At 41.4% G+C, this 25,858-nt stretch overlaps 3 protein-coding genes and 1 long non-coding RNA gene across 8 annotated transcripts in view; 2 read left to right on the plus strand and 2 right to left on the minus strand.

The window, feature by feature from the left end:
• PAK2 (p21 (RAC1) activated kinase 2) overlaps positions 1–1,435 on the minus strand; it is a 79,290-nt gene extending 77,855 nt beyond the window's left edge. The window contains exon 1 of one of the 2 annotated variants that reach the window (XM_060242081.1): positions 1,208–1,435. The gene's annotated coding sequence lies outside the window, so the exon portion shown is untranslated. The remainder of the gene's footprint in view (positions 1–1,207) is intronic. The other variant, XM_060242083.1, reaches the window with a different exon arrangement.
• LOC132574011 (uncharacterized) lies at positions 1,373–11,115 on the plus strand. The gene is made up of 3 exons (XR_009555586.1): positions 1,373–1,518; positions 1,713–1,843; positions 10,895–11,115. It is a non-coding gene; the product is annotated as an uncharacterized LOC132574011 (long non-coding RNA).
• On the minus strand, positions 7,978–20,778 carry PIGX (phosphatidylinositol glycan anchor biosynthesis class X). Of its 4 annotated transcripts, none has more exons than XM_060242084.1 (7): positions 20,540–20,778; positions 16,590–16,689; positions 15,115–15,172; positions 14,378–14,519; positions 10,094–10,307; positions 9,761–9,861; positions 7,978–8,493 (listed from the first exon to the last, which is right to left on the minus strand). In XM_060242084.1, the coding sequence occupies exons 2-7, from the start codon at positions 16,675–16,677 to the stop codon at positions 8,335–8,337; spliced, it is 762 nt and encodes a 253-aa protein (XP_060098067.1). In that variant the 5' UTR covers positions 16,678–16,689; positions 20,540–20,778; the 3' UTR covers positions 7,978–8,334. The 4 variants fall into 4 exon arrangements, with proteins under 4 accessions (XP_060098067.1, XP_060098069.1, XP_060098068.1 ...); XM_060242086.1 differs by having other exon boundaries at positions 16,641–16,689; positions 20,540–20,753; XM_060242085.1 differs by having other exon boundaries at positions 20,575–20,752.
• Positions 20,779–20,809: 31 nt separating this feature from the next.
• On the plus strand, positions 20,810–25,636 carry CEP19 (centrosomal protein 19). The gene is made up of 2 exons (XM_060242088.1): positions 20,810–21,866; positions 23,576–25,636. Exons 1-2 carry the CDS (start codon positions 21,737–21,739, stop codon positions 23,935–23,937), a joined length of 492 nt encoding a protein of 163 aa, XP_060098071.1. The 5' UTR covers positions 20,810–21,736; the 3' UTR covers positions 23,938–25,636.
• The last annotated feature ends 222 nt before the right edge of the window (positions 25,637–25,858 follow it).

Genomic DNA, 25,858 nt, shown 5'->3' on the forward strand with positions numbered 1-25,858 from the left:
GAAAGAGACTTCAAACCCATACTTGGTTTTAAAGCATAGATAATATCATGAAACTACCATAGAATTTCACTTAAGATTCTAAAATGGGAACTCTTCCTACCACAGTAAAGTTAAGCATATTATTTGTGCTAAATTATAAACCTGGGGGGGAAAGGAACATTACCAATAGCTCCAGGATGTCAGCAGAAAATTGCCCATTCAGTTATTCTATCTGCTCGCCTTCTCAATAGTCTTGAGGAAAGATACAACATTTTCAAGGGCAGCCAGCAAACTGGAAGTCTGAGGGGGGGTAAAAAAACCCTTGTCTTCTCACCGTTCAGGATCTAGACAGTACTTTCCGATTATAAGAGAACAGCAACAGGTCTGGCAACCTCAGTGATGGACTCAGAATGTGGTGATAAATCTCCAAATCTGAGTGACTGGGATGGGGCAGGGGGTGGGGGAAATCCCCATTTTACAATACTATCTTTGCTATATCATATAATTATAAGGAAAAGTGAAAGAATGGGACATAGATCAGTACCCACACCAGCATTTTCCTTCCTATGGTACCCCAACTAATACAACAATTGGTAATAGCAACAACTGGCCTCAGATGACCCTGGGCCACTCACAAACAGCTTAACTTACCTCCCTGAGTTCTTTGGAAAAAACAAGCCATCAATGAAATAAATAAATAAAATACTAAGACACAGAGTTATCAGTGATGAGAGCATCTTTTTCTTTATAATAACAAAAAACAGACTCCCCCAAAACCTCGCTACCACTGAGGTCCCTTTCAAAGATTGTGAGGCTTTCTTGTTCCGCTTGTGAACAGCAGAAAGTTCCGTTACCCGAGCAAGTCTGCGATGAGGAAACAACCGTCCATTTGAGAGAATGGAAACAACCGTCCATTTGAGGACCTGGAGACGCAACCGCGCCCTGTGCGTGCCCAAGCCTTGAGCAGAGAGAACGGCGGCGGCGGCCAGGGGGCTGCGTTTGCCTCCCAGGTGCGGAGCTCCACGCCCAAGCCCCGTGTCCTCAGGCACCTGCCCGCAACGCCGCCAGCAAGAGCATCTAGCCCTTCTCTTCCTTTTCCTCCAGCAGCCGCGCAGTCTCCTTCCAAGACCTCCCCGACGATTCGACTCTGAAGAGCCCGACCTCTGGGCCCGGGCAGCTCAGTCTCTCCCTCTCCACCTCCCCTCAGCGCCTTTCAGCTCCAACCTACCTCCCAAGAGAAGCTCTCGAAGCCAGCCACGCTCACCAAACACCGGCCCAACTTCTCGCCACTGGCCGACCACCACTGTAGAATAGGGCGCGGCCTCCTACAATGGCGGGGAGGAGGACCCACCGGGCGGCCCGAGGATTAAGCGGAACCGCCGCGCGTGGCCACAGCCCGGGAAAGGAAGAGGTGGAGTCGGGCAGGCGGTTCCTGGTGTAGATAGCGGCGCCAAAGGAGAGGGGGCGGAGGAGGCAGGCAGGCACGAAGACTACAGGTCCCATCATGCGTTTTTTGTGCGGCGGCGCAATACTGCTCCGGTAAGGTATTTCGACGACAGGTCCCCCCTCCCCCCAAGAAAGCTAAAATTAAAAAAACAAAAAGTGGAACCTTCGCTGTGAGTACTTTGGCATTCTATCAACCTCCCTACCACCGCTTCAGTGAGAAAACTGGTAGATGAATCATTTTGTGATTACTACTTAGCCATTTCCTACTGCTCATCTCTTTTTTACAGCCGACTCATTTTTGGAACTACTCAGCCATTAATGTAGCAACAGTGTTAACACTTTTATTGTTACACTGGCGAGAAACAAGAAAAACCCTTCAAGCAAAGACTTCAACAAACATTATGGTTCGCTGAAAACGGTATGATTTTATATGTTGAAAGCGCAGTCTCGTGTTGACTAATTCTTTGTAGCTCTCGTGGAACTTTACTGAGCTAGTCAAGGAGTAAAAGAATAAAGCCTGAAGCAAATGACTCGTTCCATATTAGGTGTGTTTCGCTCCGCAGAAGATTGTATTCACTGACCTCTGCAAGCCAAATACAGTTGTCGGTGAATCACCATCCATGAGTCACACCCCCCTCCACCCCATCTAGGGAAAGCAGTACACACACCCTTCTCCAGCGATGACCAGGGGTCATACAGCATGCAAACATTTCAAACAGCCCTCATAGATACAGTGACATAGGAAAAATATTTGAGGGAGGAGAACACAAAATTCACATGAGACAAACTTTATTTTGCATGCCCAGCTACAAAGCAAAACAATTTATTTGCTCATTCTGTAGCAGCCATTCCCAACTCCAGACACCACTTAGTACTTCCAGTTAAGCTACACCAGCCTAGGAATTGGGTAGTTTATTTAGCACATGCTTTCTTTTATCCTATCCATAGCACCCTCTCTGTCTAATCTGTTTTCTCAGTCCCTCATTTTATACAAGAGTTAAAGAAAACACATCCATTCCTACCAGTACTTATAAAACCACTACTCATTCAACAATGTGTACAGTATGTTAGACAGTACAAGCCTCTGAGAGATTTCTGACTCTGAAATAGTTTGTGTGCAGTATAATATAACAAAGAAGTCTGAGCCTCAGATAGCTTTATCTCACATTCCAAAAATGCTATTTTTCTGCCTCAGTCATAACAAACCCAGCTGGGAAGTAAAAGTTGTCATCCAGTGAACTGCAAATTAATTGTCAAGCAAGAATTGTTGCCTCTGTACTTGCAGGTGCTAGCAGACTCAATCACCCTCCAGCAACTGTTTATGACCACTCTATTATTCTGATAATGATTTATTGAGGAGGGTGTTGTATAAGAGCTGAACTGGGAGCAGCTGTATACATTGTCCTTGACAGCTGGAATTCTTGTACTTCACTCCCAAACTATTTACATGCCCTGAAGCTCCGACCTCTCATTTCACCTCAAGTTCCTTACAACAGCTGCTTTTCCTTTAAAAAAAAATACTATCCCTCCTATATCTGTCTGTAAACTCCCTGAAACTACTTGACAAAACCAGATATACCATCACTTGCAATGTCTTTAATTTCAGTACACAGTTTCAAGGACTGAAGCAGAGCAGCTCTATCTAGTCACTGTCTGTCAACTTGGCCTACATCACTAGGTTGTTGTGAACATAAAATGGAGGTGGAAAAACATGCACACTGTCTTGAGGTGCTTGGAAAAAAGGCAAAATAAAAATGTTATTGATAAATAACTCTATATTTCAGGGACAGAACACAGAGGCATTGCTCTGGCTTAACAAGTAATTATGATATGCTGTTACATGCACCTGTGAGGTCCTCAGGCACTCCCTCTTTCCCTCCCTGCAGTAAGATAGTTTTCTTTTTCATCAAGTTTCAGCTGACTTATGGTAAACCTGTAGGGTTTTCAAGGCAAGAGATGTTCAGAGATGGTTTGCCATTGCCTGCCTCTGCATAGCAACACTGGTGTTTCTTTGTAGGCTCTAATCAATCAGGGTTGACCCTGCTTAGCTTCTAAGACCTGGTGAGATTGGGCTAAACTGGGCTATGTAGGTCAGGGCAAGACAGTTATAGCTTGTAGCAAACAATATTTTTACATCTAAACATTTGTTTGGAATCATTACTATAACAAGTTGCAACTCACATCAGTACCCAGGTTAAAGAAGTTGAGTGAATTTCTTATACTGCTTAATCAGGGTTGCCAGCTCCCAGCGGGGGATCCCCCAGGTTTGGGAGCTCCTCTCTGCTGTGGATCAACTGGCCAGCAGGGAAAACCCCTCCCCTAAACAAGGACGTTGCACAGTGATGTTCTGGAATCTCGCTGTGTCTCTCCTCTTTCCTATCAGGTATGTTAATTCCTAAATAAACCTTTATATCTCCTCAGGTTGTACACCATGGCTGTGTTAATGACTCTGCCAACACAGATCACACCACATATTTTGCCAGCACAGAAGTTATTTTTGTGTAGGAAAATATGGGCTGGATCCAGATGAAATTGGCAGTTTCCTTGTTCCTGCTGCTACAGATACCCTCCTGTTATTCTTTAGGATCTGAAACTTTAAGCTAAATTGTTTTATCAGTGGGTTACAAAGATAGGAGAAAGCAATAAAGTTCCACGCCGCTATTGGAAAAATTAGTCTAGATCCAACCTTGTATGCTATTTTTTCCTGCAAATTCAAAGACCCAACAGAGATACGTACTTAAATGGTCACAGTGAGGAAACAGTCATGCTGCACTTTTGTCAATACAATAAATTACCAATTATATTTTCAAGTTACCACTGTGTAAGATATCATCTGAAGATGTTCTATGAAAAATTAGTAGTCTAAAATGATCTCCAGTAGGAGAGGGAGGGACAGTGGCTCAGTGGCAGAGCATCTGCTTGGTAAGCAGAAGGTCACAGGTTCAATCCCCAGCATCTCCAACTAAAAAGGGTCCAGGCAAATAAGTGTGAAAAACCTCAGCTTGAGACCCTGGAGAGCCGCTGCCAGTCTGAGTAGACAATACTGACTTTGATGGACCAAGGGTCTGATTCAGTATAAGGCAGCTTCATATGTTCATAGGAGCAATAATGCAAACAAATTCTGATGCATGTTATTAGTGATATGTAAAGTTCAAAATGTTGCAGATTATTCAGAAAATAATTTTTATACTACATTAATAAAATCTATTACTATCCTTGTCTTGTTTTCGCTTTCCCTCCAATTCTGTTTATCACGTGAAATGGTACCACTTACATTTCATCACCCATCTCATCTACTTAATTATTTGGGGCTCACAGTTCAAAATTAATCTATAAAAGTGGGGGGGCTGCAAGACTTGCAGGGTAGGAGTTGACCTGCCCCCGCATACTTTCTCCTAGCCTAGCGCAGCCCTGGGCTCTCCAGCAGCTGCCACCAGGTCCAGCATGGAGGCTTGGGCTGTTTAGCAGCTGCCCCAGACCCAGCTTGACCCCCGGGCCACAGGACCCAGCACAGTATTCTGGGCTGCAGGACTGCTGTTACCTGGCTTGGTGTGGCCCCAGAGCTCCCCCTGGGCTGTACCACCACTGCCACGTCTAGCTGCTGGGCTGCACCACCAATGGCAGCATGCCCAGAATGGCTCCCCAAATTCAGCAGCAGCATACCCAGTTTAGCTTATAGGCTGCCCAGGCAGTGACATGGTCAGCATGGCTCCTGGGCTGCGTGGCCACCATCAGTCCCAACACAGAGCCTCAGGCTACATAGCCACCTTTAAATGTTCATATTTTTCTGCAAACCTGTGGAGTACCCCAAGATTGTTGAAAAATCTGTTTAACCACTACATGGCTCCAATCCATAGATTTGGCTATCCACAGTTGGGGGGCACAGGAGGCTAATAGTATATAGATACCTTTTACTGCATTTCCCCCCAAAAAAATATCTAAATGGTCACCAGCTGAAATGGAAGAAGTTTTCGTATTATTAAAAGACTGGATACCCTTGGAACAAAACAGAGCCAAAAACAAGGAAAACAGAAGCTTACAACTGACCAGTCATCACATGGAACAGCTGCACATAGAAGCATAATGAACAACAAAAATAATCCCTCTGCATTTCTTTTAAGAGCTCCTGCTCCCCAAACAGATGCAGAGCAGTCGTTACAGTGATACTAGTTACTAAAGCATTGTCTCAGCTGTAATCATGTGGCACTTTGTTCAAGGAGCAGTGATGCTCTGTATTCTTGGTGCTTGGGGGGCAAAAGTGGGAGGGCTTCTAGTGTCCTGGCCTCACTGCTGGACCTCCTGATGGCACCTGTTTTTTTGGCCACTATGTGACACAGAGTGTTGGACTGGATGGGCCATTGGCATGATCCAACATGGCTTCTCTTATGTTCTTAAGACAAGTGTCTCATCCACCAGGAGAGAAGGAAGCCACAAAACATGATCTTGAAACGAACTTTTGATGAAAATCCAGACAGAATACTAAAAGAGACAAGGAGAGCAGTACAGCTAAGATATAACCTCTCTGGATGAACTTATACTATACTGATGTAATATAGTATAAAAATGTCTACTTTTATTCTATTGATATTTTATACCCTCCCTTTACTAATATGGGAGATGGGCACATCATGAACCTTGTTTAACATACTAACAGCCACTTAATGCCCCCTAGTGACTTGTGAAGCTTGCTGAGCATAGAAAAATTAGTAATCTTTGGCACTGCTCACTTTTTCCATTAATGAAACAATTTCCTTTCTGTAATTCCTTGTATTTTCAAAAATAATGATTTTCCAAGTGTTCTCTCAGTACATGGAATAATTCCATCAACTTTATCATCCTCTGGAATTCAAAATACAACTATGGTTTACATGAACATTTAAAATTTCCTTCTGAAGTGTTACTTTCCTTAGAATTCAGTTTTGTCGACATGATTGATCTCTATTATTAGACTTTCGTAAAATAAACTTCAGATAATTTTCCTGATGCTCAAATTCTCCCATTCTGCATGATGCCAAACTGCTTATAAAGCAAAAATAAATGGGAGTCTTATGAGATTATACTCAAAACATTTTTCCCCCAGTTTAAAGCTTTTTATTTATTTTAATAGATTTATAACTTATCTCTCCTGGTAGCAAAGCAGCAAGAGTTTTCATGGACTGAGGTCCATAAATTCTCACTTTGCATAAATTTTATGTAGGAGGTACCTGGTTTGAAAAAGACAACCACATAGTTGTTGAAGAGGAAATGTAGGAAGTACAGAGTGAAATGTGATAACGGTAATAAAAGTGAAATATAATAATGTAATATTCAAATGTTAATAATGTAAAATTCAAGTTGCACCCAAAGAGTGCTTGTGAATGGTTTCTTATCCTCTTGGAGAGGAATGACAAGTGGAGTGCCTCAAGGATCTGTCCTGGAACCTATTTTGTTCAACATCTTTATCAATGATTTGGATGAAGGAATAGAGGGAATGCTTATTTGCAGATTATATTAAATTGGGAGGGGTCGCAAATACAGTAGAAGAGACAGGATACAGGATGATCTTGACAGGCTGGAAAACTGGGCTAAAACAAAAATGAATTTTAATGGGGATAAATGTAAAGTTCTGCATTCAGGTAGGAAAATGATGGTATCACTTTGCTCTGTTTACACCTCACCTAGAGTATTGTGTTCAGTTTTGAGCAGCGCAGTTTAAGAAGGATATAGACAAGCTGGAACATATCCAGAGGGGGCAACAAAGATGGTGAGGGGTCTGAAGACCCAGTCCTATGAGGAAAGATTGAAGGAACTAGGTACGTTTAGCCTGGAGAAGAGACAATTGAGAGGTGATAGGATCACCATCTAAAAGTACTTGAAGGGTTGTGTTATAGAGGATGGTGCAGAATTGTTTTATATTGCTCCAGAAAGTCAGACTAGAACCAGTGGGTTAAAATTACATCAAGAATTTCTGGCTAAACACTAGGAAGAACTTCCTGACAGTAGTTCCTCAGTGGAACAGGCTTCCTCAGGAGGTGGTGAGCTCTCCTTCCTCGGATGTTTTTAAACAGAGGCTAGATGGCCATCTAACAGCAATGCTGGTTCTGTGAATTGGGCAGATCGTGGGAGGGGGAGGGGTAGTGTTGGTGCTTGGTTCTTGTGGCCCCTTTTTGCACAGTGACAGCAATGCTGGTTCTGTGAATTGGCAGATCGTGTGAGGGGAAGGGGTAGTGTTGGTGCTTGGTTCTTGTGGCCCCTTCTTGCACCGTGACAGGAAGGTACTGGTTGACACTTTGGAGTCAATCAGAATTTTTTCTCCAGGCCAGATCATGGAGAGTTTTGCCCATCTTCTGGGCATGGAGCAAGGGTCACTGGGGATGTGAGAGGGGAGGTATTTGTGAATTTCCTGCATTGTGCAAGGGGTTGGACTAGATGACCCTGGAGTTCCTTTCCAACTCTATGATTCTAAGTCTAATCAGGAAAAATACAGAGACCATTGACTAAATATGCTAAACAAATTAATACCTGTAATACCATCTAAGTCTTTAGCAGAAAAATAAAGTAGAAGTCCAGTGATACCTACGAAATTAACAGAATTTATTCCAGCATAAGCATTCATGAGTCAGAGCTCAATTTATCAGATGGTTCAAGCCAGGGGACAGAATCAAAGTACAGAAGAGTTTTATAGTTGTGTGATAATGAGATCAAGCTACTTAAAAAGCTTGCATAAAATTCTAGAAAAACAACTCGTTCAAACCAGTAGAGTCAGGCAAATGTAACACTAACAGTCAATATAAGGCACTGGGCCTGCTCCCAAATAGTGATGCTGTGCCAATAACAAGTATGTTCTTCACTCCCCATATCTTGTTTGGTCAGTCCGCTTAGGCAGTTTGACAGTCTTTCCATGATGATTCAATAAAGTTTTATTTCATTTTACAATGAGCTCTGAACAAACAAGAAGTCTCCATGCTTGACTAAAGCTGAAAGAATAAGGCTGGAGCACAATATAGTGGTAACAAGAGTCCCTGTACATACTAAAGTAACGTGATGTTTGAGCCCAACTGGTATTTGCAATTTCAGTTCCTGGTTTACCTAAAATAAAAATTAAAAGACAAATAAACTCTTTATATTTCATATAATCCATATTTGAATACTTTTTCAAGTGACTTTTAGCTTAACTACTGTAGTCTATTCGTTTATTTCAGCACTTTCTATTTTAGAAGGTTGCCCGTATCAGCCTCCTTTAATATTCAATTCTTACAGCACTAAAACAAAATCATGGAAGACAAACATCACCCATAAACTAGCCTGTCCATATGGAAACTTGGACCACAACCCTGTGCTCAAGTAGTCCACAAAAGTCAACATGAAGCAATCTAACTTGCACAAGGGCATCCTTGGACTTGGATCCTATACTTCTGCCCTGCACACATTTATCTCTGGGTGTTGCAAAGGCTTGTGGCACTTGCTACCTCTGTGCTAGGTGCTTTGGGCTCATAGATAAACACTGGAAATTGTTATCATAGAGGTGCTTAATACCAAAGAAAGAAAGCACTCCAGAGGACTACCACCACAGTCCCAGATAAAAGTGCACAAAGAGCAAAGTTATACAATCCAAGCCAAAGTTACTTCTGCAGGGTTGGATCCAAACTAGATGTTTCAGTGACAGAACTTTCCTCCCTCCCGCATCCAACCACGGCCCACCAACCTACAAAAAATGCTGCTCCTGAGCAATGTTTCCTCTAAGTTGAGTTAGTATTTATTTTATTTTTTTTATCAAATTTATATCCTGCTCTCCCCTGACCGGTTCACAATTTTTAAGTCTCTGGCTCACACATTTTTGTCTTAGCTCAGGAAAAATGGCCCCAGAGCAAACTAATTTATTCAGTCGCTCACAACTTTAATGCCAGCAACTCACAAAGTAGAATTTTTGCTCACAAGACTCCACAGTTTAGAGGGAGGGAGTATGGCTCCTGAGGGATAAGTGACCTTGAGGAATGACATATGAACATATGAAGCTGCCTTATACTGAATCAGACCTGTGGTCCATCAAAGTCAGTATTGTCTTCTCAGACCGGCAGCGGCTCTCCAGGGTCTCAAGCTGAGGTTTTTCACGCCTACTTGCCTGGACCCTTTTTTGGAGATGCCAGGGATTGAACCTGGGACCTTCTGCTTCCCAAGCAGATGCTCTGCCACTGAGCCACCGTCCCTCCCACATGGAGAGTAAATGCAGGAGGAAGTGGTGGGAATTGCCAATTTAGTCTGGATCCAATCTATTGTCAGTGGACTGAAATAAATTAATTTCAGGATTGTCAGGGACATTTACTATATCACTATATTTTAGGAATAATCAACGCACAGCTTGGAACTTCACGCTGTCCCAGTTGCAGTTATGTTTATTCTTCCGGGAACATGGTTCTTCTATTTTGATTTCTTTCAAACATTCCGCTGATAGAAAGGCTAGGAGAAAGAAAGAAACCACAAAAATAAACCTAATACTGTGGGAAATCATTTAACTTCAACTTTTAAGTACTTTTCCTGAATTCAGAATGCCTGCTTAGGTCTCTCCCTCACAGTCCTACTGAAATAAAACCCCACCTTCAAGATTTATGATTCCATAGTGCCTTTTTCATTTCCCTTCCTCTTGTTTCCCCTTTCTTATTCCCAAAAGCAGAAGGTCAGTGTTTCTTACCTTTCTGGCAATGGACCAATATTTCTGGACTCTTCAATATGGCAGAGACTTCTCCATCAACCTCTGCTGGCTGGTGATACCGGCAGTGCAGAGGCAATATCCCTCTAAAACAGTAACGGCATTCAGGATCAGGTTTCATGTAAAGGAGAACAGCAATTTCAGTAGCTAAATACTCAGGAGCTTCCAAATCTACATAATCACCAAACAGCAATGCCTGCACCAAAAAATAAAAAGAAGCATAATTAAAAGCACAATTGTGTTGTTGAGGTTAATACCAACTTTTACTTGGCTCACTGAAAAGCCCCAAGGCTGATTCCACTGCCATATTCTGGTACTTAACAATGTAAGTAAAGATTCAGCTGAAAACTGACAAAGGGATCAAATATTTGATATGGAGCTCTGGCTATCCAGTATAGGAAAACAATCTCTCTAATTGGGTACAGTTTGGACAATTTAGTCTCCCTCCCCAAGAGAACTTTATTTGCTTTGATTAAACAAAGATGTGTAGATACTGAGATGCAAGATCAGAAGTCTTGCCTCTGGCAGATGTTCCCCTTTGAGGTGGGGGATCTCCTCTAGTGGCACCCTGGCAGAGTATCTTTCTTGCTTGACTTCCCCTAACCTTCATACAGCCTTCATGTTAACTTGTTTTAATGTCTTCCTTCTGCTGTGTTTATTGGAGGTTTAAGAAAATTCCATACTCCAACAGGTTTTGTGTTTGTGGTTCAAGGGATATAGAAAGTACTGAACATGTTCTCCTGCACTGTACATTTTACTGTGATATTTGTGTCATTTACTTAGATCCTCTTCTTCAAAATCATGAAGGACAATCTGATGGTTGTACGACTCTCTTCCTATTATCCACTCAAAACCCTGAGATCATTTGAGACTGTGGCTAAATTTCTGTGCTGTGCTTCTAAGAGGAGAAGAATGTTTCAAATGCTGGTGTAATGGATCTTTTCCTGCTTGCTGATTGCGCATGTTTATGTTGTTATGCCAATAAAGGTTGTTATTGTTGTTGATATGCAGATCTTTCAGAATGCTAAAGCAGTCACTATTTTAATGAACTCAGGTAAATATTTGTGGATTTTCTCTAAACTGGGAGCACAGTCCTCTAATTTGAAGAAACTGTTTATATTTTAATAAAAATTGGTACTGGAGAGGTTCAGTTCCATGAAACAGAAATGCATGATTCTATTAAAGTTATTTCAGCCTCAAAAACCTAAAAATTTATAGTGTCTTAATCAAAAAGATCAAATACATTAACTTCTACTCTATTAAATTCAGTTTAGGATACTTAGAGACTTGGGGGGGTATGGCACATTATCTACCTGCTTCCAACAAGATCTAAGTGCTAGTATGCACTGGAACTGTGTGTACATTCACTGGAAGCCATGTCAAGCATGGTGAAATTCCATTGATAATTGATTGTTATAGGATCCTGCCTAATCCTGGTCTGTGAAGTATCATGGAGGATCCAGCCTGGAGAGCCAATTTGGTGTAGTGGTTAAGTGTGCGGACTCTTATCTGGGAGAACCGGGTTTGATTCCCCACTCCTCCACTTGCACCTGCTGGAATAGCCTTGGGTCAGCCATAGCTCTGGCAGAAGTTGTCCTTGAAAGGGCAGCTGCTGTGAGAGCTCTCTCCAGCCCCACCCACCTCACAGGGTGTTTGTTGTGGGGGAGGAAGGTAAAGGAGATTGTGAGCCGCTCTGAGACTCTTCGGAGTGGAGGGCAGGATATAAATCCAATATCATCTTCTATCTTCTTCTTGCTAGTTTTGTTATTCTTTCCCTCCCCCCTTCTTGCTTTATTGCCTAAATACTAGAAGTAGTGAGAAACGAAATTAACTTGAGAAGCAGTAATCAGCACTTTCCCATACATTCCCGTTAGGGAGTGTGAGACATCTGGGGAAAGCAAGGACAGAGTCTTGATAACACTGTGAGAATGTAGACATTTATGATAGTTTATGTGTGAGAGCTACCCCGCACCCCCATCCCTTGGAATCCTTTTGAAGTAAGCCTTAAAAGTACTGTATCAATGTATATGCAGCATTACTCTCAGTCTATCAATAAACGTAGTCTTTGTATCAACTTCCGACTCGTCATTGAACCCGCATGCTTAACATTTTGAGAGTAATCCTTGCAAGAAGTTTAACCACCCTGGCAACTTTGTAATCAGATGGCTGAAAAGATTCCAGTGAGCAGTGAACTTCCAGAACCTGAAGAAGGGGCGAGAGCACCAACACCACCATGGCACGTGCTAGATGCCTGGAGAGTCGCTGGGCCCAGCTTCCCTCTCCACATTCAACAACTCTTGGTCACCCCACATCAGTGGCAGCCGCGTACCTCTACCGCCACGATGGATGAGGTCCCAGCGCGCAGAGAGGCCATCCTAACTAGGCACATGCACTGGGTGAAGATGGCTAATGAGGGGGGTGAGGGGCCCGAGCCGGGAGAAGAAGAAAGCGCAACAGCCGCAGCAGTGGTCGGCGCGGAAGCCGATCCTCCCCTATGTGCAGTGGCAGGGACCCACAAGGTGACGGGTCCGAGGGAGGAGGAAGACGAGATTGCTCGAGAATTCCAAGCGATGGTTCGAAAGGAAGTCGAAGGGGTCGCCAAGGGGTTGTGGGATGAGATGCAAGCGATGACCACCATGATGGCTGGGGAGTTCAACAGGCAAGTCAACCAAATCCTGGGGACGCCTGACCCGAGAAGAGCCCTGCAACCACCTGCAGCTAGACCCTCAACAGTACTGCCTCAGGCGCAACCTACAGCACCCCCGGTCCCTTGAGAAGGGGGCCGAGGAAGAGATTTGGAAGCCACCTTTGACGGGGACCCCGAGGAGGTGGAGTATTTCACAATCCAGGCCAATAGCTACATGCACTATTGGGGGAACACCTTCCCTGATGAATTTAGTCGTGTAGACTATTTGGGATCGAAGCTGAAGGGGGCCGCCAAAAGATGGTACATGAGCCTGCATGAGGCCATGAGCCCTGAGCTGGACTTTGTGGCCACCTTCTTACAAGCCCTACTAGCCCAGTATGAGGACCCCCTGCAGGAGACCCACGCATTGGCCGCCTTGAGGGACATGCAACAAGGCTCCAAGACGATTCGTGAGTATGCGGCCGAGTTCCACACCAACGCAGGCATGGTGGAAGTGGAAACCAATACAACGAGCTCAAGACCCCACCTTGTTCGAGCAATGGTGGGGTAAATTAGAGAGCAGTTGGAAAGCGATCCAAGAGAATTTGAAAGTAGCCAAAGAGGCTTATAAAAAGCAGTATGATAAATCCCATGTGCCCATCTGGGATTTCAAAGTGGGGGACTCAGTTTTTGTGTCCACGAAAAACCTTCCACTGAACCAGCCCTCAAAGAAGTTGGCTTATAGATTTCTAGGTCCTTTCAAAATCAAGAGGGTAATTAATAAAGTGACAGTAGAATTGGAGTTGCCCAAGATGTTTAGAAAAATACACCCTGTCTTTCATTGCAGTCTTCTGCGAAGAGACCCGGGTGGTACTCCTTGGCACCCTCGACCACCAGCTCCACAACCTATCCAGATTGGGAATCAGAGTCATCATGAAGTGCAAGAGATATTAGATGCCAAAATAAAACGTGTTGTATTATTTGATTAAATGGAAACATTTCCCTGAGAGTGAAAATGAATGGGTAGCAGAAAAAGATGTGTTAGCCCCTGATTTGGTAAACAAGTTCCATAAAGCATTCCCTCAGAAACCCCAAGGTTGATCTTAGGAGGGGCAGTATGTCAAACATGGTGAAATTCCACTGATAATTGATTGTTATAGGGTCCTGCCTAATCCTGGTCTGTGAAGAATCATGGAGGATCCAGCCTTGCTAGCTTTGTTATTCTTTCCCTCCCCCCTTTTTGCTTTATTGCCTAAATACTAGAAGTAGTGAGAAATGAAATTAACTTGAGAAGCAGTAATCAGCACCTTCCCATACATTCCCGTTAGGGAGTGTGAGACATCTGGGGAAAGCAAGGACAGAGTCCTGATAACACTGTGAGAATATAGACATTTATGATAGTTTGTGTGAGAGCTACCCCACACACCCATCCCTTGGAATCCTTTTGAAGTAAGCCTCAGAAGTACTATATCAATGTATATGCAGCATTACTCTCAAGAATCTGTTACACAGAAAGTATCAGTCTATCAATAAACGTAGTCTTTGTATCAACTTTGACTGGTCATTAAACCCGCATGCTTGACATTTTGCGTCTTTCCCCAATTATCTTCCCTTGGCTGAACATCAACCCAAAATAATACCTCAGTAATATTGTGTTTATTTAAAGATGTCAGTTCATAGGGATCCACATATAATCCCTTTGGAAGGTGAATTTTAATTGCCACCATGCAGCTTCCTGTATCTTCATCAACTGCACCAAGTTTTACCCTACTCAGAAGATCTCTAACATTAAAAAAAGAAAAAGACGTTAAAAGCTCTTTAAATGCATGTTAAAGTCATGCAAAAATTTTATGCAAACAATCTCAAAAGAATAACATTTTCACTTCTGCATGTATAACACTTTTAAGAGCCAGAAACTATATTTTAAACTACTTCTATTTGTGTTCTAGGGCTGCTGCAGACCTCCCTACTGAATTCATTTCTAAACATGCCCTTATAAAATCAGACTTTATGTTCTATTTTCATCCCTGCTTACACTCATACTATAAATCATTGTCATCTTCTCTGTACTATTGGAGGACTGAAGCTCAGAAATGCTCCCTATCCAGTTCAGCATGCACAATAACTGTACAGTGTACAACTTTAACAGAACTAGGTGGTAGATAACATAAATCAATTTGGCCAAGAACAGCCTGGAACTTATACTGACAATTACATACCTGTAACACGTCCATTTTATTTAGCATAAATCATCAGCTCACTTGTCCATTGGACCATATGCATACTGACTGGTTAGCTGGGTGCAAAAGTTTGAAAGATTTCAGTCTTTATTGTTATTAGAACAGAAGCACTGTTTAATACCTTGCCAGAAACCCACCTGTGAAAGCCATCTTTCAAGAGCCATTGTGTGATCTTTGGACAAGAATCCTGTGCCGCTATAAGATGAAACAAAAAGTTAAAAGAAGAATCTATCACAGACTGCAGTGCCCCTGCATCTTACTATGATTGCTGGAGGTCTTGTCCACAAGTTGATAAATTCTGACAGCACATTAGAACACATATTCAGATTATAACTTCATACACTATACCCTTTTCAGCTGAGCAGATGTTATGAACATTCTTCCAAAATTGTGACTTCAGTAAAAAGGTAAAGGTAGTTCCCTGTGCAAGCACCAGTTGTTTCCAACTCTGGGGTGACATCGCATCACAACGTTTTCATGGCAGACTTTTTACGGGGTGGTTTGCCATTTCCTTCTCCAGTCATCTACACTTTACACCCAGCAAGCTGGGTACTCATTTTACCAGCCTTGGAAGGATGGAAGGCTGAGTCAACTTTGAGCTGGCTACCTGAACCCAGTTTCCACCAGGATTGAACTCAGGTTGTCAGCAGAGCTTGAACTCCAGTACTGCAGCTTATCACTCTGTGCTACGGTATCCTTTATGAAAGATTTAAAAGCAAACTGTAATTTTATAAATAAAATTACCTACTGAAGTGATGGCAGACAATAAGACTTTTAAATCCAGCCTTGAAGTTTATCACTTGCTTGCTAGGCTAATCAAGAGGCACCTGCTCAAACATACCCACCACCACCATTTATGTATTCATTTCCAGCAGCCACAAGAGTTCTGTCGTGTTTTTCTCCACCAGGGGAGAAATGTCATCTTTTCTATTTCGAAACAGTTACAGTAGCTGTCGGTTTGTTTCAAAATTCAATTCAAGGTGCTATATGGGGCCCATATATCTGTAGGTCTGCATCCTCTCATACATTTCTGTGCCTCAACTAGAATCTTCAGGCTGGTACCGGTTGTCTGTTCCCCAAATTAGGATGGCCTCTTGGCATCAATCAAAGCCTGGCATTTTCCATCGTGGCCCTTCTTTTTGGAATGATCTCCCTGAAGAGATGAATAGAAGCACGGAAAGTCTTGTTTGTTAGCCAGGGCTTTGATGAGGTATGAACAGCAGGCGTTTTTGATGAGGTATGAACAGCAACTTGGAAGTTGCCTTTGACTAAGAGGAAAAGCAGCATATATATATATATATATATATAAAAAAAATAAAATAAATAAGATGACCTAGCTGCTGACTGCTCTCCCCTGCCTCCGACCTGAGAGAATATTGAGCCTTGCAGCACCCATTTTATTTCTATCTGTGCTCTCTGGCAAAGATACAAAGAAAGAAAAATAGCTTAACAACAGTCAGAAACTTCCATTCTGCCTTCTTGAACAGGAAAAACATAACAAAACTTTTTAGTTGGTGACTAAAAACCATATAACAATACATTCAGGCACTAGCAAATTAGTGCTATATGCAGTTTGCTCACTAACTATAGAAAAAAACATATTTCAACTTACATACATGCTGTGACATGAAAATAAAGAACACAATCCAAGACGAGACGATACCTGACAGAAGAGGTACATGGTTTTTCCACTGAGACATCTTGAAATAAAGCTGCAAGAAAAAAACCCAAATCACATGATATGGCTAGCAGCTACTGCTACAAAGTTTAGAGTTGTTTTCATCAAAGCTGTCATTTTTCAATTTAGAAAATTTTTCAATTTAAAAAAAATCACTGTTTCTCTCAAGAAAAAGAGAGAATAAGCACAACCACTGCTTTCAAACCATATGCATTGTTTTGATCGCCCACATAACTTCAGCCCAGGACTATATTAGTATGCTTCAGTACTGACTGGAACTTTTCAACGCTAGAGAGATCAAATGAAATTTCCATTAGGAAGCTCCTTGAAACACAATTCTCAGTTAATCTGGAACTGGTTCTTCCAAAATCCACAGATTCATTCAGACATGAAAAAGATCATTATACATAAAAAGTTATTATGTTCAAACTGGCCCCACAATTAATGATCTGAATTACCATTTTATGATGTTATCTTCACTTGTATGTCTCCAAGATCTCATATTTGTAACAAAATTAAGACCCATTTAACATAATATCATCAGTATTATTTAATCACACAAACTCCAAAACTATAATGGTCAGTTCACTGCAACCATGCAAGGGGAGTTAGTTGGCATCAAACACTTTTTGCATGACATCTTGATATCCTCTTGCATAAGACATATCCTCCCATCCATATCCATGGAAAGCAGAAAATAACCTATATGTGAGGGAAGAAAGCACTGGCAAGAGACAAAATCCTGCAGAGGGAACTTAAGGATGATAAATCCTGCCTATTTACTTCAGCTGTACCACATAGATCAGATAAATATTGCAGGAAGGTCTATGGCAGGGGTGGCCAAACTTTCTTAACATAAAAGCCACATAGAATAAACGTCAGATGTTTGAGAGCCACAAGGTATGAATGCCAGATGTTTGTGAGCTGCAAGACATGAAAGCTAGAAGGAAGATAGATAAATGGGAAGGGGGAGAGGTGGAAAGAAAACAACTTTAAATGCATTCTCCAAGCTGCCGGCTGGCTTGGAGAAGTTATTTAAAGAGACAAATGCCTTCTCCAAGCTGGCCGATGGGGCAGGGGAGAGGCTCCAAGAGCCACACAATGTCTGTGAAAGAGCCACAATTTGGCAACCCCTGGTCTATTTATTTATTTATTTTTCGCATTTATATCCCGCCCTCCCCGCCGAAGCAGGCTCAGGGCGGCTAACAAAATCATTAAATATCCACAACAAAACAATAAAACCATAAAGCAATAAAAACAATTTCAGTAAGATCAATTAAAATTAACAATTACACTTTAAATATTGAACAGATTTTAAAAACAGTTTTGGTGCTAAGTTCCATACCATGATGTTAAGCAACTCTGTACTTTAGTTGAAGGCCATTCGAAAAAGTGTTTTACAAGCCTTGCGGAATGGGGCAAAGTCCCACAAGACTCTAACATCATCAGGGAGTTGGCTCCACCAGTGGGGGGCAGCAATAGAGAAGGCTCGTCTACAGAGTAGTCTTGCCTGTTCCTATTTCATTTGCTCTTTGGAAAACAGCTGGGGATACGCTTGCTTGCTGCAGCCTCCAGCACTGCCTATGTCCCACAGGTCCAGTACACACACAGGAGCTGACGCTGATACTGATGGTACTCTAATTATAAAACTCTTGAGCTTTTGTCTGTGCACACACACTTCAGATCTTATTCAGGTGGGTAGCCATGTTAAGTCTAAAGCAAGAGAACAAAATTTGAGTCCAGTGGCACCTTCAAGACCAAAAAAGTTTAATTCAAGGTATAAGTTTTCCTATGCATGTACATTTCTTAGTGTACAAAAGCTTACACCCAGAATTAAACTAAGTTGGTCTTAAAGGTGCCCCTGGACTCCAACTTACTTCAAATAGACAACTTACTTCAAATAGACAAATTAAAAATGAAAGATTACAGATTTGGACTCCAACTTACTTCAAATAGACAAATTAAAAACTAATAAGTCACCAGGTCCGGATGGCATACATCCGAGAGTTCTGAAGGAACTCAAAGTTGAACTTGTGGATCTTCTAACAAAAATCTGTAATCTTTCATTGAAATCTGCCTCCGTTCCTGAGGACTGGAAGGTAGCAAATGTCACCCCCATCTTTAAAAAAGGTTCCAGAGGAGATCCGGGAAATTACAGGCCAGTCAGTCTGACTTCAATACCGGGAAAGTTGGTAGAAACCATTATCAAGGACAGAATGAGTAGGCACATTGATGAACACGGGTTATTGAGGAAGACTCAGCATGGGTTCTGCAAGGGAAGATCTTGCCTCACTAACCTGTTGCATTTCTTTGAGGGGGTGAACAAACATGTGGACAAAGGAGACCCGATAGATGTTGTTTACCTTGACTTCCAGAAAGCTTTTGATAAAGTTCCTCATCAAAGGCTCCTTAGAAAGCTTGAGAATCATGGAGTAAAAGGACAGGTCCTCTTGTGGATCAAAAACTGGCTGAGTAATAGGAAGCAGAGAGTGAGTATAAATGGGCAGTCTTCGCAGTGGAGGACGGTAAGCAGTGGGGTGCCACAGGGCTCGGTACTGGGTCCCATGCTCTTTAACTTGTTCATAAATGATTTAGAGTTGGGAGTGAGCAGTGAAGTGGCCAAGTTTGCGGATGACACTAAATTGTTCAGGGTGGTGAGAACCAGAGAGGATTGTGAGGAACTCCAAAGGGATCTGTTGAGGCTGGGTGAGTGGGCGTCAACGTGGCAGATGCGGTTCAATGTGGCCAAGTGCAAAGTAATGCACATTGGGGCTAAGAATCCCAGCTACAAATACAAGTTGATGGGGTGTGAACTGGCAGAGACTGATCAAGAGAGAGATCTTGGGGTCATGATAGATAACTCACTGAAAGTGTCAAGACAGTGTGCGTTTGCAATAAAAAAGGCCAATGCCATGCTGGGAATTATTAGGAAGGGAATTGAAAACAAATCAGCCAGTATCATAATGCCCCTGTATAAATCGATGGTGCGGTCTCATTTGGAGTACTGTGTGCAGTTCTGGTCGCCGCACCTCAAAAAGGATATTATAGCTTTAGAGAAGGTGCAGAGAAGGGCAACTAGAATGATTAAAGGGCTGGAGCACTTTCCCTATGAAGAAAGGTTGAAACGCTTGGGACTCTTTAGCTTGGAGAAACGTCGACTGCGGGGTGACATGATAGAGGTTTACAAGATAATGCATGGGATGGAGAAAGTAGACAAAGAAGTACTTTTCTCCCTTTCTCACAATACAAGAACTCGTGGGCATTCGATGAAATTGCTGAGCAGACAGGTTAAAACGGATAAAAGGAAGTACTTCTTCACCCAAAGGGTGATTAACATGTGGAATTCACTGCCACAGGAGGTGGTGGCGGCCACAAGTATAGCCACCTTCAAGAGGGGTCTAGATAAAAATATGGAGCAGAGGTCCATCAGTGGCTATTAGCCACAGTGTATGTGTGTATATAACATTTTTTGCCACTGTGTGACACAGAGTGTTGGACTTGATGGGCCGTTGGCCTGATCCAGCATGGCTTCTCTTATGTTCTTATGTTCTTAAATCTCGGTCACTCTGTGACAGTAGGCCATTTGTTATATATCATATCTGCACACAATTACATTATTCTAACTACACATCATCCTTCTGCATTATCTTCACAAGAGTCATCTATGCATATTTCAGATGTTGAGCCATACGAAGGCGGTTTGCAATCCTCAAACAACCTGAGTGAAACAAGAGGCACTAAAATCTACAGAAGTTTCTTCCTCGTGGAAGAAATCTACAGAAGTTTCTTCTACGTAACAACAGGTTTGTAACACGTGAAACAAAACTGATTTTCCGCAGACAAGAATAGCAAAGATTCTTCAACCTTCTCTCCTAAATACTCACAGGAAACTACTCTGAAAGCGAGAGCATCTTTTTACCGCGAGAAGAGGCTCCGACCGGGAACCTCCGACATCTCCTCACAGCAGCAGGCTGGAGGCTATCAGGGCCTGGATGGACTCTCCTTCGCTACAGCACTGAAGCGACACCCCCCCCCCCGCCCCGAGATCCTCTGTCAGTCACTCCTGCAGCGTCACCCAGAGGAGGAACCTGAAGCACTAACGTACATAGCACCTCCCACATAAAAGAGGGATTTACTCTTACCTCATCTGTGCGCGTCTAAGGCCCTCCTTTGGGACTGTCCACTCCATGCCTGCTTGGAAAGAGCTCGCCAGTCAGAGTTTTCCTGTGACAACTCGAAACTAATATTAATTAAGTATCAAATATCAGAAAGTAACAATCAAAAAGTTAGAATATTCACAAGTTATTTTCTTCCCTGCGGGCATTTCTGAAAGACAGAACTTACTGAGGGGCCTGACGTGATATCGGCGGCGAGCGGTCGTTATGGTGATGAGTCCGAGGAGAAAGAGAGTTTTCAGAGAAGTCTTCCGTGAGGAATCTGCAGACCTAATTAAAAAAAGATAATTGTTGTAGTTCTTACTGCATGTGTGTACCCGGTCAGATTACTAGGCCGCAGCTCTGACTTTGGTCTTTTTCTGTCTTCTACCTACCTTTGGAGCGCAAATCAAAGAGCTGAGCGATCCAATGCGAAATCAAGAACTTTTGCATTTCCAGAAAACAAAGCGAGCAACCAGATCTCGGCTCTCCTCGTTTCAGAAATAAACTGCATTAAAGCAGCGATGTCTCTGGAGTAAACGGCTACGTGGAAGAGACATCCTCTAGATGATAAAATAGGAGCTTTGTGTGCAGATAGGTGTGGTGTGAATCACCCAACTGCGTAAAACTTGCTTTATGAATTGTTTATTCAAACAATGTTAATAAACTGCATGACATTTGTGATTGGCAGCTGCTACTTTCTCTGAAATTTTAATTCGTGCAACATTTAAACATGCCTCATTAAAATGGTATTTATTTTTTCCCCTAAAGCCTTTTTTGAATTAAACTTTAAATTAAATAAAGTGTTAGGAATTTCCTTTTAAATTTTGCCCTTTCTCTTTTAACAAATGTTTATCAGATTACCACACTTGCACATATGAGACTGATATTTTTTTATAAGATTATAAAGCTAAAATAGGTGTTAGGATGTCTTTCATTGCAAGAAAGTGCGGCCTTCAGTTGCAGCCTCCATCTATTATTTTAATTTATGAAGATCAAGTCAAGAATAATATACGGAAGCGTATCATGCCTATTCGGAATTTCTCCAAGTACTCAGGTATGGCATGTTTATTCTGCTAGTTTATGATTAGTCCATTTCTGAAATGGGTAACTATAACCATTGTTGCTACAGCAGTTTGTCTAACAGGTCAAATTTGTAGTAGATGTTTACATGGGGGGAAGAATTTTCTAAGTGTAGATGGTTCAAAAATATTGTATATACTGATACTACACATTAACTTTTAATTAACATTTAATATACATTATAATGTACAGCACGTGTATTGTTTTGCAAGTTTCCCATTTTTAAATTTTCCCTGAGGAGAAGGTAAGTTCTAAAAGATATAGAGAAGTGGGTCAGTCTAGAAGCATTTGTTACTGCCTTCAGCTTGATCATATACATTCCTTTCTAGAGTTAAATTCTATCTATCACAGTTTTGCAAGGTTGCAGAATAAGTTGCTTGTTTGTGGTGTTGATTGGCCAGTCTCCAGTGATGGCTCCAAGAAACTGTTCCCAGAAGTTCTCAGAGAAGATTAGCAGTGGTTTTTGAAAATTATTTTATCAGTAAAGTAATGAGTGCACAGATAAATGAATAACTATTCATATGGCACTTGAAAAAACAAAGGAAAACAGTATGGGATGGAGGTAAGCAAAATCAATAGCTGAGCCTGTGTTTTGGTATTATTTAACTATTGAAAAAGATCTCTGAAGCTAAGCAGGGCTGGCCCTTGTTAGTACTTGGATGCAGCTGGAGACTTGTGGAAGTCTTGGGCTGCTACACAGAGGCAGGCAATGGCCAACCACCTTTGAACATCTTGAAAAGCCTATGACATCTTCATAAATTGGCTGTGACTTGACAGCAGTTTCTAGCACCACCAATGTGCTATTATACTGTCTTTTTAATGACATCTGTCATATCTCTTGATTTGAAAACTACATTCCATTATACAGCACAACAAAATGTACATGGACAGAAACCTAACACATACTGAGTACTTTAGGTTTGGCCGTGGGCAGAAGTGGTAAATATACTCTTATGCTCTTTACTGCTTCTTTTGTCCACTGATCTTTGGGGACCATGTAGCAAACTGAACATCTTGTCCATCTGGTTTATGCAGGTTTTTTACAGCCCCTCAAACTGTAATTATGCATTGCACTGTTCAGTTGTATAATTGCTTAGTTATATAAAATGGAGGAGCGAAAAAATGATGTAAACCACTTTAGGACCTCATTGGGGGGAAGGCAGGGTATAAATTTAGTAAATATATAAATAAAGTATAATTTTCTAAGTGGGGAAGGGGAGGAAGAGGCTGTAAAGATAAAGAAACTGTGTCAGTCTAGAAATAGGCAGGGGACTAGGACCTGTGATATTATTTGAGATATGCAGGTACAAAGAAAAACTATATCTATGTATATCTGTGTATATTACAGAAGAATGGATACAAAAAATAGCATGCTGTGTGCTGTCAGCTTCTTTACACAATGTACAGCAGAGCAAAATACAATATGATCTCAGTACAGAAGACTGTACCATTTCCCAGTGTCTTCCAGCAACAAATTCACTTTGAACCTTTAAGCTGAAGTATTGAGCTTTCTAGCAGTTGTGTATCTGTGACACATAAACAACAGAAGTGCTTTCTAACGTTCTGCCAGATACCCATCAGATTTGTGTCTGATCAGTTTGCAAATTACAGGCATGTGTCTGCAGCCAAACCTTTGAGAAGTTTTTGTTTTTGTTACCTTGGTTTGCTTTCTTTGTGGTGCAGATTGCAGCCGGGCAGCAGAACAGCTAAAGAATAATCCTCGACACAAGACTTATTTGGAAGACGTCTCAATGGAACAGTTACAAAAGTTACATAGGTTGCTCAGAGGCCATTTGGGAGGACAAAGTTTGACTCAGAGCCTAGAACAAATTCAAATGAATGAAATAATTGACCCTGAAGAGAATCTAAACAAACTTGATGACAAGGAGCTTGCCAAAAGGAAACAAATAATGGATGAGCTATTTGAAAAGAACAGGAAAAAGAAGGATGATCCTGATTTTGTCTACAATGTAGAAGTAGATTTCCCAGAAGATGAGGAACTTGAATCCTGTGGCTGGGATGCAGATTTAGATGATGAATTTTGACTCATTCCTTGGATTTCTGGAGTCTTATTACAGTAGGAAGGAAATGTCTTTGTGTATTGTTGAAAACACGATTGTATTGGAGCAACAGAACTTGTTGAATCTTACCATTCATTTGTACTGTCATCAAGATAGATCAAAGCTTATGTCTTTCTCTTTACATATTTTACAAGATGACAAAAAAGTCTTCTGAGATTGTCTGTGAAAAAGGTATGACCAGACTCAAATAGCTACCATTGGTTAGTTCTTCACACTGGCATGTACCCTCTTAGAAATAACAGATCTGCCTCAACAAAACTTTCATGTGCAGCTTAAAAAGCCTGTAACAGTGCAAATAACGTTGTGTCTTGTTTATTGTTTCACATGTTCCTTCCAGTTTGCTAGGAAACCATAATTTGCCTGTTGAGCCACCTGGCTTTTGGTGTTTCTCTTTTTCAATTAAACAAGAACATCAGCTACAAAATACTACACTTACATTCTGTTGTTCCACATAAAAATCATACATCCTTTGCTTTTTGGAAAACAATCAGCATGGTCATGAGAACATTAGTAAATATGTTCTCAGCTGATCTAACCTGGAAATCTCACTTTAAAGCTGTGCTTAATAAGGTAAAACTGTTTTTATTCCAAAGGTTAAGCAACAACAAAGATGGCAAATATCTAGATGTACCATTCCCCTTGTTCTCTTGGGATCTACAGTTTGGATAAATACAGTTACAGAAAAAAATTGACATTCCACTCCTAGTTTCTGAAAAAAACTAATGAACATTCCCTATTGTGTTTCCAAAGTTTTCTTGCAGGCAGAATTTGGAGAGAACTCATTAGAGGCTAGAGCATGGCTCCTTGCTTTTAAGCTAAGGTGGGGGGCGGGAATTGTTATCTGAAGACAGCCTACTTTCTTTTCTGGGAAAAGACTTTAAAATCTGCGTGGCTGAAAATTGTGAATGATAAACTATTATTAATTGGTATGACTGCCCAAAATATATTGGCCCCATGGAAACTATGATTCTCTTATCTTGATTAGGAAATGTGTTTTGGAGACTGACCATCACAGTACCTTAGGGGGAGGCTGTTGTGTTTTTCTTTGTTTTATGGCCATCCCCCCAGTGTACTATCTTTTAATTTCTATTATCTCTCAGTTCCATGATTTTGTAGGGCATTCTTGTTTGCCAGGTTGAACATCACTGCTTCCATGGTTTTACAGGGCAGATTTCCAGGATATATTCCGACAGAATCTGTCCTTGTGGCCTGAAAATGATCAATATGCCTTTCCACATTTTGCTTGAGTGCCCCAAGTTCGTAACTCTCAGAAATCACTATATTATGCCCTTATTAAGCAACCACTTATCTTTCTACTCTTTGGAAACTGTTGTCTTCTTATTCAAAGGTAATGTAACCCAAAAATTACTCGGTGTGGCTGAATATGTATTTGTCCTTTTAACTCTCGGTTCTAAATAGAATATCTAGAAATTGCTGTTCATGATTATGTCTGTGATGTTCTTAGGGTGAAAAGAAAGGGGTTTTTTTAATTTAAAAGGGGGAGGGAAGAAAAATATGTTGTACTGTATTGAAAATAATTCTTGTCATGGTCTCAACAGTGCAATGGAATTTTTATGCCTGAGAAATAACTATTTAGAAGATAAATTATTGTATTTGCTTCTGTTTACTTCCATAATCTCTCTATGATTAAATGATCAGACATGGAGAAACAGCTGATCAGTAAATAATTTTGAAAAGCTTTAATTCTGTTGCCAAAGTTAAATAATGCCTTTATTTGTCCTGTTTGCTGAATCTGATGTTCCAAAGGCATTCTTATACAGGAATACATTTGAAATGACAGATACATGAATTACAGCAATAGAAGTCTGCACTGGAATTTCTTTTTTTTGGGGGGAGGGGCAGGATTTTCAACTAAGCTATACAA

This window comes from Heteronotia binoei, chromosome 6 (genome assembly GCF_032191835.1).
Source record: "Heteronotia binoei isolate CCM8104 ecotype False Entrance Well chromosome 6, APGP_CSIRO_Hbin_v1, whole genome shotgun sequence".
NCBI lineage: Eukaryota > Metazoa > Chordata > Lepidosauria > Squamata > Gekkonidae > Heteronotia > Heteronotia binoei.

Coding starts and splice junctions, on each gene's coding strand:
- PIGX (XM_060242084.1), bottom strand. CDS start 16,677: ATGTCTCAGTGGAAAAACCATGTACCTCTTCTGTCAGGTATCGTCTCG. Junction 9,862..10,093: donor ATTGGTCCATTGCCAGAAAG/GTAAGAAACACT, acceptor TCTTTCTCCTAG/CCTTTCTATCAGCGGAATGT. Junction 8,494..9,760: donor ACAGCGTGAAGTTCCAAGCT/GTGCGTTGATTA, acceptor TTTTTATTTTAG/GTAAACCAGGAACTGAAATT.
- CEP19 (XM_060242088.1), top strand. CDS start 21,737: ATGTCTTTCATTGCAAGAAAGTGCGGCCTTCAGTTGCAGCCTCCATCT. Junction 21,867..23,575: donor GAATTTCTCCAAGTACTCAG/GTATGGCATGTT, acceptor TTTGTGGTGCAG/ATTGCAGCCGGGCAGCAGAA.